Genomic DNA, 15,833 nt, shown 5'->3' on the forward strand with positions numbered 1-15,833 from the left:
ATGATCACTATGTACTAAATGATCACCTATGTACTAAATGATCACTATGTACTAAATGATCACTATGTACTAAATGATCACCTATGTACTAAATGATCACTATGTACTAAATGATCACTATGTACTAAATGATCACTATGTACTAAATGATCACCTATGTACTAAATGATCACTATGTACTAAATGATCACTATGTACTAAATGATCACTATGTACTAAATGATCACTATGTACTAAATGATCACTATGTACTAAATGATCACCTATGTACTAAATGATCACCTATGTACTAAATGATCACTATGTACTAAATGATCACTATGTACTAAATGATCACTATGTACTAAATGATCACTATGTACTAAATGATCACTATGTACTAAATGATCACTATGTACTAAATGATCACTATGTACTAAATGATCACTATGTACTAAATGATCACTATGTACTAAATGATCACCTATGTACTAAATGATCACTATGTACTAAATGATCACTATGTACTAAATGATCACCTATGTACTAAATGATCACTATGTACTAAATGATCACCTATGTACTAAATGATCACTATGTACTAAATGATCACCTATGTACTAAATGATCACTATGTACTAAATGATCACCTATGTACTAAATGATCACTATGTACTAAATGATCACTATGTACTAAATGATCACCTATGTACTAAATGATCACTATGTACTAAATGATCACTATGTACTAAATGATCACTATGTACTAAATGATCACTATGTACTAAATGATCACCTATGTACTAAATGATCACTATGTACTAAATGATCACTATGTACTAAATGATCACTATGTACTAAATGATCACTATGTACTAAATGATCACCTATGTACTAAATGATCACTATGTACTAAATGATCACTATGTATTAAATGATCACCTATGTACTAAATGATCACTATGTACTAAATGATCACTATGTACTAAATGATCACTATGTACTAAATGATCACCTATGTACTAAATGATCACTATGTACTAAATGATCACTATGTACTAAATGATCACTATGTACTAAATGATCACCTATGTACTAAATGATCACCTATGTACTAAATGATCACCTATGTACTATATGATCACCTATGTACTAAATGATCACCTATGTACTAAATGATCACTATGTACTAAATGATCACTATGTACTAAATGATCACTATGTACTAAATGATCACCTATGTACTAAATGATCACCTATGTACTAAATGATCACTATGTACTAAATGATCACCTATGTACTAAATGATCACTATGTACTAAATGATCACTATGTACTAAATGATCACCTATGTACTAAATGATCACTATGTACTAAATGATCACTATGTACTAAATGATCACTATGTACTAAATGATCACTATGTACTAAATGATCACTATGTACTAAATGATCACCTATGTACTAAATGATCACTATGTACTAAATGATCACTATGTACTAAATGATCACTATGTACTAAATGATCACTATGTACTAAATGATCACTATGTACTAAATGATCACTATGTACTAAATGATCATCACTATGTACTAAATGATCACTATGTACTAAATGATCACCTATGTACTAAATGATCACTATGTACTATGTACTATGTACTAAATGATCACTATGTACTAAATGATCACTATGTACTAAATGATCACCTATGTACTAAATGATAACTATGTACTAAATGATCACTATGTACTAAATGATCACTATGTACTAAACGATCACTATGTACTAAATGATCACCTATGTACTAAATGATCTTAACTATGTACTAAATGATCACTATGTACTAAATGATCACTATGTACTAAATGATCACTATGTACTAAATGATCACCTATGTACTAAATGATCACTATGTACTAAATGATCACCTATGTACTAAATGATCACTATGTACTAAATGATCACTATGTACTAAATGATCACTATGTACTAAATGATCACTGTACTAAATGATCGCTATGTACTAAATGATCACTATGTACTAAATGATCACTATGTACTAAATGATCACTATGTACTAAATGATCACTGTACTAAATGATCGCTATGTACTAAATGATCGCTATGTACTAAATGATCACTATGTACTAAATGATCACTATGTACTAAATGATCACTATGTACTAAATGATCACTATGTACTAAATGATCACTATGTACTAAATGATCACCTATGTACTAAATGATCACTATGTACTAAATGATCACTATGTACTAAATGATCACTATGTACTAAATGATCACTATGTACTAAATGATCACTATGTACTAAATGATCACTATGTACTAAATGATCACTATGTACTAAATGATATGTACTAAATGATCACTATGTACTAAATGATCACTATGTACTAAATGATCACTATGTACTAAATTATCACTATGTACTAAATGATCACTATGTACTAAATGATCACTATGTACTAAATGATCACTATGTACTAAATGATCACTATGTACTAAATGAGCACTATGTACTAAATGATCACTATGTACTAAATGATCACTATGTACTAAATGATCACTATGTACTAAATGATCACTATGTACTAAATGATCTATGTACTAAATGATCATGTACTAAAATGATCACTATGTACTAAATGATCACTATGTAGTAAATGATCACTATGTACTAAATGATCACTATGTACTAAATGATCACTATGTACTAAATGATCACTATGTACTAAATGATCACTATACTAAATGATCACTATGTACATGTACTAAATGATCACTATGTACTAAATGATCACTATGTACTAAATGATCACTATGTTCTAAATGATCACTATGTACTAAATGATCACTATGTACTAAATGATCACTATGTACTAAATGATCACTATGTACTAAATGATCACTATGTACTAAATGATCACTATGTACTAAATGATCACCTATGTACTAAATGATCACTATGTACTAAATGATCACTATGTACTAAATGATCACTATGTACTAAATGATCACTATGTACTAAATGATCACTATGTACTAAATGATCACTATGTACTAAATGATCACTATGTACTAAATGATCACCTATGTACTAAATGATCACTATGTACTAAATGATCACTATGTACTAAATGATCACTATGTACTAAATGATCACTATGTACTAAATGATCACTGTACTAAAAGATCTCTATGTACTAAATGATCCTATGTACTAAATGATCACTATGTACTAAAATACTAAATGATCACTATGTACTAAATGATCACCTATGTACTAAATGATCACCTATGTACTAAATGATCACCTATGTACTAAATGATCACTATGTACTAAATGATCACCTATGTACTAAATGATCACCTATGTACTAAATGATCACCTATGTACTAAATGATCACCTATGTACTAAATGATCACTATGTACTAAATGATCACCTATGTACTAAATGATCACTATGTACTAAATGATCACTATGTACTAAATGATCACCTATGTACTAAATGATCACCTATGTACTAAATGATCACGATGTACTATGTACTGAAATGATCACCTATGTACTAAATGATCACCTATGTACTAAATGATCACCTATGTACTAAATGATCACTATGTACTAAATGATCACCTATGTACTAAATGATCACTATGTACTAAATGATCACTATGTAATAAATGATCATCCTATGTACTAAATGATCACTATGTACTAAATGATCACTATGTACTAAATGATCACTATGTACTAAATGATCACTATGTACTAAATGATCACTATGTACTAAATGATCACTATGTACTAAATGATCACTATGTACTAAATGATCATCACTATGTACTAAATGATCACTATGTACTAAATGATCACTATGTACTAAATGATCACCTATGTACTAAATGATCACTATGTACTAAATGATCACTATGTATTAAATGATCACTATGTACTAAATGATCACTATGTACTAAATGATCACTATGTACTAAATGATCACTATGTACTAAATGATCTATGTACTATGTACTAAATGATCACTATGTACTAAATGATCATCACTATGTACTAAATGATCACTATGTACTATGTACTAAATGATCACTATGTACTAAATGATCACCTATGTACTAAATGATCACTATGTACTAAATGATCACTATGTACTAAATGATCACTATGTACTAAATGATCACTATGTACTAAATGATCACTATGTACTAAATGATCACTATGTACTAAATGATCACTATGTACTAAATGATCACTATGTACTAAATGATCACTATGTACTAAATGATCACTATGTACTAAATGATCACCTATGTACTAAATGATCACCTATGTACTAAATGATCACCTATGTACTAAATGATCACTATGTACTAAATGATCACCTATGTACTAAATGATCACTATGTACTAAATGATCACCTATGTACTAAATGATCACTATGTACTAAATGATCACCTATGTACTAAATGATCACTATGTACTAAATGATCACCTATGTACTAAATGATCACCTATGTACTAAATGATCACCTATGTACTAAATGATCACCTATGTACTAAATGATCACCTATGTACTAAATGATCACCTATGTACTAAATGATCACTATGTACTAAATGATCACTATGTACTAAATGATCACTATGTACTAAATGATCACCTATGTACTAAATGATCACCTATGTACTAAATGATCACCTATGTACTAAATGATCACCTATGTACTAAATGATCACCTATGTACTAAATGATCACTATGTACTAAATGATCACCTATGTACTAAATGATCACTATGTACTAAATGATCACCTATGTACTAAATGATCACCTATGTACGCTATGTACTAAATGATCACTATGTACTAAATGATCACTATGTACTAAATGATCACCTATGTACTAAATGATCACTATGTACTAAATGATCACTATGTACTAAATGATCACCTATGTACTAAATGATCACTATGTACTAAATGATCACTATGTACTAAATGATCACTATGTACTAAATGATCACCTATGTACTAAATGATCACTATGTACTAAATGATCACTATGTACTAAATGATCACTATGTACTAAATGATCACTATGTACTAAATGATCACCTATGTACTAAATGATCACTATGTACTAAATGATCACCTATGTACTAAATGATCACCTATGTACTAAATGATCACTATGTACTAAATGATCACCTATGTACTAAATGATCACTATGTACTAAATGATCACTATGTACTAAATGATCACCTATGTACTAAATGATCACTATGTACTAAATGATCACCTATGTACTAAATGATCACTATGTACTAAATGATCACTATGTACTAAATGATCACTATGTACTAAATGATCACTATGTACTAAATGATCACTATGTACTAAATGATCACTATGTACTAAATGATCACCTATGTACTAAATGATCACTATGTACTAAATGATCACTATGTACTAAATGATCACTATGTGCTAAATGATCACTATGTACTAAATGATCACCTATGTACTAAATGATCACTATGTACTAAATGATCACTATGTACTAAATGATCACTATGTGCTAAATGATCACTATGTACTAAATGATCACTATGTACTAAATGATCACTATGTACTAAATGATCACTATGTACTAAATGATCACTATGTACTAAATGATCACTATGTACTAAATGATCACCTATGTACTAAATGATCACTATGTACTAAATGATCACTATGTACTAAATGATCACTATGTACTAAATGATCACTATGTACTAAATGATCACTATGTACTAAATGATCACCTATGTACTAAATGATCACTATGTACTAAATGATCACTATGTACTAAATGATCACTATGTACTAAATGATCACTATGTACTAAATGATCACTATGTACTAAATGATCACTATGTACTAAATGATCACTATGTACTAAATGATCTATGTACTAAATGATCACTATGTACTAAATGATCACTATGTACTAAATGATCACTATGTACTAAATGATCACTGTAGTAAATGATCACTATGTACTAAATGATCACTATGTACTAAATGATCACCTATGTACTAAATGATCTATGTACTAAATGATCACTATGTACTATGATCACTATGTACTAAATGATCACTATGTACTAAATGATCACTATGTACTAAATGATCACTATGTACTAAATGATCACTATGTACTAAATGATCACCTATGTACTAAATGATCACCTATGTACTAAATGATCACCTATGTACTAAATGATCACTATGTACTAAATGATCACTATGTACTAAATGATCACTATGGCTCCGAGAACACTTTCACTGTGTGTAAATGAAGGACGTCAGTTAGACTCGTGGTCATCACTGTGATTCTAAGAAAACGTGCAGTGTAACGAAGCATGCTGAGGCTTCGTTACACTGCCTTGTCACTGCTTCCCGAGCAGTGACAAGGCTCCCCGTGGCCCAGTCCTAGTTAATTGTCTAATTATTAAGGATGTTAGTGCCAGCGCACCACGGGAGTCCAACTTAGAAGAGTCAGGAATGGCATTGTGCCTGGACCTGTGGTTTCAGTGCCTGGACCTGTGGTTTCAGTGCCTGGACCTGTGGTTTCAGTGCATGGACCTGTGGTTTCAGTGCCTGGATCTGTGGTTTCAGTGCCTGGATCTGTGGTTTCAGTGCCTGGACCTGTGGTTTCAGTGCCTGTACCTGTGGTTTCAGTGCCTGGACCTGTGGTTTCGGTGCCTGGATCTGTGGATTCAGTGCCTGGATCTGTGGTTTCAGTGCATGGACCTGTGGTTTCAGTGCCTGGACCTGTGGTTTCAGTGCCTGTACCTGTGGTTTCAGTGCCTGGACCTGTGGTTTCAGTGCATGGACCTGTGGTTTCAGTGCATGGACCTGTGGTTTCAGTGCCTGGACCTGTGGTTTCAGTGCATGGACCTGTGGTTTCAGTGCCTGGACCTGTGGTTTCAGTGCCTGGACCTGTGGTTTCAGTGCCTGGATCTGTGGTTTCAGTGCCTGGATCTGTGGTTTCAGTGCCTGGACCTGTGGTTTCAGTGCCTGGACCTGTGGTTTCAGTGCCTGGATCTGTGGTTTCAGTGCCTGGATCTGTGGTTTCAGTGCCTGGATCTGTGGTTTCAGTGCCTGTACCTGTGGTTTCAGTGCCTGGACCTGTGGTTTCAGTGCATGGACCTGTGGTTTCAGTGCATGGACCTGTGGTTTCAGTGCCTGGACCTGTGGTTTCAGTGCATGGACCTGTGGTTTCAGTGCCTGGACCTGTGGTTTCAGTGCCTGGACCTGTGGTTTCAGTGCCTGGATCTGTGGTTTCAGTGCCTGGATCTGTGGTTTCAGTGCCTGGACCTGTGGTTTCAGTGCCTGGACCTGTGGTTTCAGTGCCTGGACCTGTGGTTTCAGTGCATGGACCTGTGGTTTCAGTGCCTGTACCTGTGGTTTCAGTGCCTGTACCTGTGGTTTCAGTGCCTGGACCTGTGGTTTCAGTGCCTGGACCTGTGGTTTCAGTGCCTGGATCTGTGGTTTCAGTGCCTGGATCTGTGGTTTCAGTGCCTGGACCTGTGGTTTCAGTGCCTGGACCTGTGGTTTCAGTGCATGGACCTGTGGTTTCAGTGCCTGGACCTGTGGTTTCAGTGCCTGGACCTGTGGTTTCAGTGCCTGGACCTGTGGTTTCAGTGCATGGACCTGTGGTTTCAGTGCCTGGACCTGTGGTTTCAGTGCCTGGACCTGTGGTTTCAGTGCATGGACCTGTGGTTTCAGTGCCTGGACCTGTGGTTTCAGTGCCTGGACCTGTGGTTTCAGTGCATGGATCTGTGGTTTCAGTGCCTGGATCTGTGGTTTCAGTGCCTGGACCTGTGGTTTCAGTGCCTGGACCTGTGGTTTCAGTGCCTGGATCTGTGGTTTCAGTGCCTGGATCTGTGGTTTCAGTGCCTGGATCTGTGGTTTCAGTGCCTGTACCTGTGGTTTCAGTGCCTGGACCTGTGGTTTCAATGCATGGACCTGTGGTTTCAGTGCATGGACCTGTGGTTTCAGTGCCTGGACCTGTGGTTTCAGTGCATAGACCTGTGGTTTCAGTGCCTGGACCTGTGGTTTCAGTGCCTGGACCTGTGGTTTCAGTGCCTGGATCTGTGGTTTCAGTGCCTGGATCTGTGGTTTCAGTGCCTGGACCTGTGGTTTCAGTGCATGGACCTGTGGTTTCAGTGCCTGGACCTGTGGTTTCAGTGCCTGGATCTGTGGTTTCAGTGCCTGGATCTGTGGTTTCAGTGCCTGAACCTGTGGTTTCAGTGCCTGGATCTGTGGTTTCAGTGCCTGGATCTGTGGTTTCAGTGCCTGGACCTGTGGTTTCAGTACCTGGACCTGTGGTTTCAGTGCCTGGATCTGTGGTTTCAGTGCCTGGATCTGTGGTTTCAGTGCCTGGACCTGTGGTTTCAGTGCCTGGACCTGTGGTTTCAGTGCCTGGACCTGTGGTTTCAGTGCCTGGACCTGTGGTTTCAGTGCATGGACCTGTGGTTTCAGTGTCTGGATCTGTGGTTTCAGTGCATGGACCTGTGGTTTCAGTACCTGGACCTGTGGTTTCAGTGCCTGAGCCTGTGGTTTCAGTGCCTGGACCTGTGGTTTCAGTACCTGGACCTGTGGTTTCAGTGCCCGGACCTGTGGCTTCAGTGCATGGACCTGTGGTTTCAGTACCTGTACCTGTGGTTTCAGTGCCTGAGCCTGTGGTTTCAGTGCATGGACCTGTGGTTTCAGTACCTGGACCTGTGGTTTCAGTGCCTGAGCCTGTGGTTTCAGTACCTGGACCTGTTGTTTCAGTGCCTGGGCCTGTGGTTTCAGTACCTGGACCTGTGGTTTCAGTACCTGGAGCTGTGGTTTCAGTACCTGGACCTATGATTACAGTATCTAGACCTGTGGTTTCAGTGCCTGGACCTGTGATTACAGTATCTGGACCTGTGGTTTCAGTGCCTGGACCTGTAAGTACAGTGCTTGGAATTGTGGTTTTAGGGAATAATGGTTGTATGGAATAATTGTTGTAGGAAATAGTGGTTGTAGAGAATAGTGGTTGTAGAGAATAGTGGTTGCTGAAAATAGTGGTTGTAGGAAATGAAGGCAATAGTGGTATTGAACTCATCCTGACACCAGAGGTTCATAAACTAACGTTGTCTTGGTAGGTAAGACACATATGCAACAGTTAGGTATCTTTATTGTGAAACGTTTCGCCTACACAGTAGGCTTCTTCAGTCAAGTACAGAAAAGTTGATAGAAGCAGAAGATACTTGAAGACGATGTAATCAGTCCATCACCCTTAAAGTTTTGAGGTGGTCAGTCCCTCAGTCTGGAGAAGAGCATTGTTCCATAGTATGAAACAATATGGAGAAGAAGTGACAGGATGGAGCTTTTTATAGCGCCAAGAGGTGAGACGTAGGCCACTAGGAGAGGTAAGAACTCAGATGTTGAGAAGTCAGGTCCCTCATCACCCAATGCTGCACTCTCACTCAGCAACCAATGCTGCTGGCAGACACATAGCAATGCTCCTACACGATATTCCAGAGGTAAAGTTGCTAAACAATGGAGACCCCACACACCTGTTGGGTGGCTGCCTCGACCTTACCTTCGGGTCAAGACAACTCGCAGCAGGAGCCACATGGGAAACCCATCCTCACCTTGTCAGTGACCACTTTGCAGTGATCACCTCCTTCAACATCAACAGGCCTCCCACAGTTGTGCTGCCTCCTAGATGGGACGTAAAGAGGGCCAACTGGAAGGTGTTCCAGGATTATCTTCATGACTGGTGGTCCACATACTCTCTATCTGAAGACTGTGATACGGCTGAACAGGAGCTAATCACTGTTCTCATCCAGGCAGCAGAGTGCGCAATTCCAAAGAAGTCTGCAGGACGCACTCACAAGAGAGACTGGTGGTTCTACAACGACGAGGTGCGGGAGCAGAACCACCGCATCAACTCTTTTCGGAAGCTATACAGGCGTAACCCTACGGCAGAGAACAGGAATACTCTGAGAGCCATTGTGCAGCATGCCCGCAGAATCTCTCTCAGAGTAAAAACTGAGAAATGGCTAGAGTGGTGCTCAACATTCGGGCATCACACCACCTTATCTGAGATATGGGGCAAGCTCAACATAGCAACTGGCAAGAGCAAGCCGAGGCCACCAGCACACCCGAACCCATCCCAGGAAGCAGAGAAACTAGTGGAGCTTTTCACTTCCAGGGGAGCCTCCACTCAGCTCCCACAGGACATCCGGAATATACAGACGGATCTTCTGCCACAGCGCCAGCTAACGATACAAGCTGCATGTGAGTCGGAAGATGTGACTGATGTAGACCTCACGGACTTGGAACTCCGACGTGCCATTAAGAACACAGGTGACACTGCCCCGGGCATCGATGGTGTGACGTACTCCATGATTGCACGGGCTGGGCAGAGTGGATGGGAGGCCATACTAGACGTCATTAACAAGTCGTGGAGGGCCAGGACACTCCCAGCAGCTTGGAAGAAAGCTACAATTGTACCAGTTCCAAAGCCCAAGGACCCAGGCAGTATGAGACCCATATCGCTGACCAGCTGCTTAGCCAAGACTGCTGAGAGGATGGTGTTAAACCGCCTCCTATGGAAACTTGGACCCTCTCATCATCACATATTTGGCTTCACCAAAGGAGTGGGTACAGCAGAGTGCATAACCACTCTACTAAGCCAGATTGCTGACAGTAACAAAAAACCTAGTATTGTCGTCTACCTCGACCTTGAAAAGGCATTTGAGCTAGCCAGCCCCACAGCAATTCTGGCAATACTAGCTCGGAAGGGAATCAAAGGACGCCTCCTGGCCTGGATAGAGTCCTACCTTAGGGGCAGGCAGGCCTGTGTCAGCTTTCAGGGACACTACTCTTCCTTTAAATCCCTGGAAAACGGTACACCACAAGGAGGTGTGCTCAGTCCTACCCTGTTTAACATCCTTATGCAGGAACTTGTGAGCCTTCCCTTTCATAGTGGTACACAGCTCCTCAGCTATGCTGATGATCTTGCACTCGTAGTGAATGGGAAAGGCAATTTAGAACGACAGGCTCAGAGAGCTTTGGACCTAATTACGCAGTCTTGCAAGGAACTAGGCCTCAAGATCTCGGCCGAGAAATCTCTTGCAATGATGTTCAAGGGACCAGATCCTGTGAATAGATTACGTATTCAGGATATAGAACTTGAGTGGACAGGCTCCTACCTGTACTTGGGAATCTACATTGATAAAAAGCTGACCTTTCAGAAACAGGCCGAGTATGTCAGGTCACGTGCTCTACTCAGACTCAACGCCATGACGAGGCACCGTGCAGGGGCAAGCAAAGATGTACTTCGCTTGTACTATATACAAGCTATACGCTCGCTCATTGACTACGGTGCACCGGCTTTAGCTCATCTCTTCCCGCAGAGCAGGCAAAGAGTGGAGGTCGTACAAAATCAGGCGATAAGAACTATGCTTGGGGCCCCCATCTGGACCAACACAGTATGTCTCAGATCTGAGGCCCGGCTTCCTTCCTTGGCTGACAGAGTAAGATACATAAACGCCTGCAAAGTGGCCTCGATTCTGCACAGGCAGCAAGGTACCCCACTAAGGAGACGGATATTGACAACCATGTCACAAGATCCCACACTCTTCACGGACTACTCCTGGATTCGTTCGTTTTGTGCTGCTGGGCGGAAGCTGCTGCCTATACAACTACTCCTTGAGAAGAGTTGTGACCTTCCTGTTGCTGGGTACCATCCACCACCTCCCTGGCGCCCAGATCCAGCCGATGTTTGCATCATGCAGCTACCCATCTCTAAGCGTCTCTGCAGTCAAGACTCTCTCAGCAATCATGCTGAGACAAGCATGGCACTGGCAGCGGGAGGCACATGTGCAGTGTATTTCACAGATGGTTCTGTCGACCCTGACAGGAAGAGAGCAGCAGCTGGACTGTACCACAATGGTCACACACAAGGCTGGCGATTCCCTGACCACTGCACGATCCTTCAAGCTGAGTTGGTGGCGATTCAGCAGGCATTGTCACATGCCCTACGACATCGACTCCGACCTGTCATACATGTTGATTCCACGTCTGCAATCAATGCCCTCTCCCTTCCTCAACCACAGGACAATGTTCACCTCATCACATCGATCCTGAGCATAATGACAGCCTTAGAAGTTCAGGGTAACAGATCGACATTGAACTGGATCCCCAGCCATGCTGGCATCCGGGGAAATGAGGCGGCAGATGATGCAGCCAAGGCAGCAACAGACTATCCACATGTTGGGATTACTGTCCCAATCAGCCTACGACAGACCAAACTGGTGGCTGCCAGAGCCATGAAACTTATGGGGGAGGTCTTAGGTGATACCCCATCTCAACAGTGGTACCGAGCAGCGACTCAGGGAGAACCCCCTCCACATGATAGAAGCTGGTCCAGAGCGCAGTGTACCGCCATCCATCGGCTTCGTTTGGGCTTTCCCACAGCCAAGATGATGGTAGACAAGGCTGAGGAGGAGATGTGCCAGTACTGTCAGCACGTTGTCCAGCGGCCCCTAACACACTATCTTCTGGAGTGCTAAGTTACTGAGACGCTCCGCAGGCAACTAGGAGTGATATTCCCTCCCGAAGAGGACCCAGAGATGACTGCGGCCACACTAGTGTACCATGGAGTCAACGAACCAGATAAGCTGTTACCTGTGATAACGACATATCCTCCTCCTCGCTAGTGTCCAGAGTTAGGAGTACATACGGTGTTGTCGCTTATGAGATGCACCAGTTGAACTGACCAGAAGAGTGCTTGAACAGCATATGTCGCATCATTGTAGAAACCTTTCTCCCTCGGGAGCCAGAGACGGGTCATCGCAAGATTGAGACCCGTGCCAGGACTACGGTCTTGGCGAACATTATACATACATACATACTTCTTCTCCATATTGTTTCATACTATGGAACAATGCTCTTCTCCAGACTGAGGGACTGACCACCTCAAAACTTTAAGGGTGATGGACTGATTACATCGTCTTCAAGTATCTTCTGCTCCTATCAACTTTTCTGTACTTGACTGAAGAAGCCTACTGTGTAGGCGAAACGTTTCACAATAAAGATACCTAACTGTTGCATATGTGTCTTACCTAACAACCTGTCGGTATTTTATACCATTTTAATGTTCAACGTTGTCTTGGCTTGCCCGGACACCGCGCTGCCAGACGTGTGACTCTTTAATCAACTTGTGTTGTAAATATTTGATCATCTCACCTGCTGTAACTCACAATAAAAAAAACATACACAGAGTTCGGTAACTGACTGAGGATCAGGTTAGGAAATATGTACGAAGGAAATTAGAAGAGAGAGCTGTATTTAAGATATTGTTTCGCTCTATTTGGGCGAAACATTGTGCTGTTTTGCTCTATATGTCCCTCTCTAAGTTTGTATCTTTCTCTTGTAGTCACACTGACCAAAATACATTCACAAATAAATGTGTTTTTGGTTTCTAACTTTGATAGTGAGAAATATATTTTTAATTTCTAACTTTGATAGTGAGAACTTGATTTTTGGTTTCAAACTCTGATAGTGAGAAGTGATTTTTTGGTCTCTAACTTTGATAGTGAGAAATAAATTTTGCCTCTAGCTCTGATAGTGAGAAATGAATTTATGGTTTCAGACTTTGTTAGTGAGATGTGGCACTTTGTTTATTCCTCAGGGTGTGCCATGGTCAGAAGAAGACATGAAGGATGCCTTAGAAGCCGTACGGGTAGGCGAGATGTCCATCAACCAGGCTGCTATACACTTTAATCTGCCTTACTCTTCGTTGTACGGGCGCTTTAAGCGAGGTAAATATGAGGATGGTTTGCCTCATCAAGATTTCTTACATCAGGAGATGACGATAGAACATTATCCTGCAGATGCACAGCAGACGTCTCAGAACCAACAGCAGCCGCTGCAGCAGTCGCAGCAGCAGGCAACACAACACACACCACCACCACCACCACAGCAGCAGCCTCAACAGCAGCAGCAGCAGCAGCAACAACAGCAGCAGCTCACTCCAGGACCTCCATCGGAACAATATTGACTAGATGAAGGGAACACTAGCCGCCACAGCGCCGACGGAGCACCAGACCCGCACCGGTCTAAGTGCCCGTCGGAGGAAGAACACACTCAACCACAGCAGACGCCGCAGTCTCAGCATGATTTGCAACATCAGCAGCCACAGCAGCAACAGACTGATGTACAGACCCAGGGACCACAGCAGGAAGCACCTCCTGCTTTGGGTCCTGGTTCTGACTATGGGGAAAGTGGTGGTCCTCCCACGCCCGTGGTCTTCACGGGAGGAGAGGCAGCACCCTTGTACTCGACCGCAGCAGCAACCGAACCTCACCATCCTGCTCTTTACTCGCCGCCTGCGGCACTTCCCCAAGACCCTCTGTATCCCTCCGCTGCTTCCTTGGCCCAGCCGCCGCACCCGCAGGTGTACCCGCACTACTACCCGCTGCCGGAGTACCCTGGCTTGCGACCCGAGTACCGCGCTTATCAGCCGTACCCGCCGCGGCCCGATGACCCGACTCGGCCTGTGCAATACCCGCACTACCCGCCCTACCACTTCTGACGCTGTGGCCGCCAGTGTTCCCGTAGTTCCGCCGCCCCTTCTCCGTCACGCAGGTCAGGCCAGTACTACGTATGAGCACTACCAGGAGGTGCAAGCTACAACACCCACCATCATTCCTGCACCTCCACCAGTAAGCTGTTTGCTAAACTTGTCCTCACTAGAGGACCAACTTAGTACACAAGACCATCCGAGTTACGGAACATAAACGTAGCATTGCTCCCGAATAGGAACTATTGAGATGATTGACCATTTCAATTGCATTCTATCATGTATTATATACGTTCTTATTCTTATTTTAACCTTCTGGAAGAGGTAACTGGTCTCAAAAGTTGACCATTAACGACTGTACGAGGATAACGTGTCTCCGAGTGAACACTATAAGGATAGGTTGGCACATAAAAGTAATGAAGATATGTAGTAACTAAACTGTAAGTGCAATCCTATGCCTGTGAGTCAAGAGACATTTGTGCAAGTGATTGGAAATGTTGCTCACGACACGTTAAGATATACACACACATACACACACAACTATATATATATATATATATATATATATATATATATATATATATATATATATATATATATATATATATATATATATATATATATATATATATATATATATTAACCATGAAAAAGTGGTATTTAATTAATAACAACACTGCGGCTAGCCTGGGGATCGAACCCATGTTGTTTTAGCCAGCCTCATGGTGAGCGAAAATCCACGACGCTCTAACCCACTGGATTATCCAGTCCTACCTATGGTCCAGTGGGTTAGAGCGTCGTGAATTTTCGCTTACCATGAGGCTGGCTAAAACAACACGGGTTCGATCCCCAGGCTAGTCGCAGTGTTGTTATTGATATATATTTATAATATACACACACACACACACACAATGTGTCCACGAAGTCCATTATTTCAATTTCAGTTTTTAAACAAAATGGCAATTTATATGTGAATGCAGTTTTCTGAAGGTGATAGCTGAGATAAGAGAGTTTATATATATCTAAACTTAACAGGTGCACCTCTGGTGGCCCCTAATACAATCAACACTCCAGGTCATTCCAGACAATGGCCAACATATCCAGTGAAACTCTACAGACACCATCGTTTATTGTTGCACGCAGTGTCTTGTGAAAAAAAGTGAAGCACCACAGCGCCATACAAGGACAATATGGC

The 15,833-nt window shown here is 41.2% G+C and overlaps 1 protein-coding gene across 4 annotated transcripts in view; it reads left to right on the plus strand.

Moving 5' to 3' along the window:
• The window catches only part of LOC128703294 (protein bric-a-brac 1), a 379,783-nt gene extending 364,610 nt beyond the window's left edge, over positions 1-15,173 (plus strand). For all 4 annotated transcript variants that reach the window (XM_070103316.1, XM_070103315.1, XM_070103318.1 and 1 more), the window contains one exon: positions 13,748-15,173. In XM_070103316.1, the coding sequence (XP_069959417.1) occupies positions 13,748-14,116 (369 nt within the window). In that variant the 3' untranslated portion in view covers positions 14,117-15,173. The remainder of the gene's footprint in view (positions 1-13,747) is intronic.
• The last annotated feature ends 660 nt before the right edge of the window (positions 15,174-15,833 follow it).

Source organism: Cherax quadricarinatus, chromosome 85 (genome assembly GCF_038502225.1).
Source record: "Cherax quadricarinatus isolate ZL_2023a chromosome 85, ASM3850222v1, whole genome shotgun sequence".
Lineage (NCBI taxonomy): Eukaryota > Metazoa > Arthropoda > Malacostraca > Decapoda > Parastacidae > Cherax > Cherax quadricarinatus.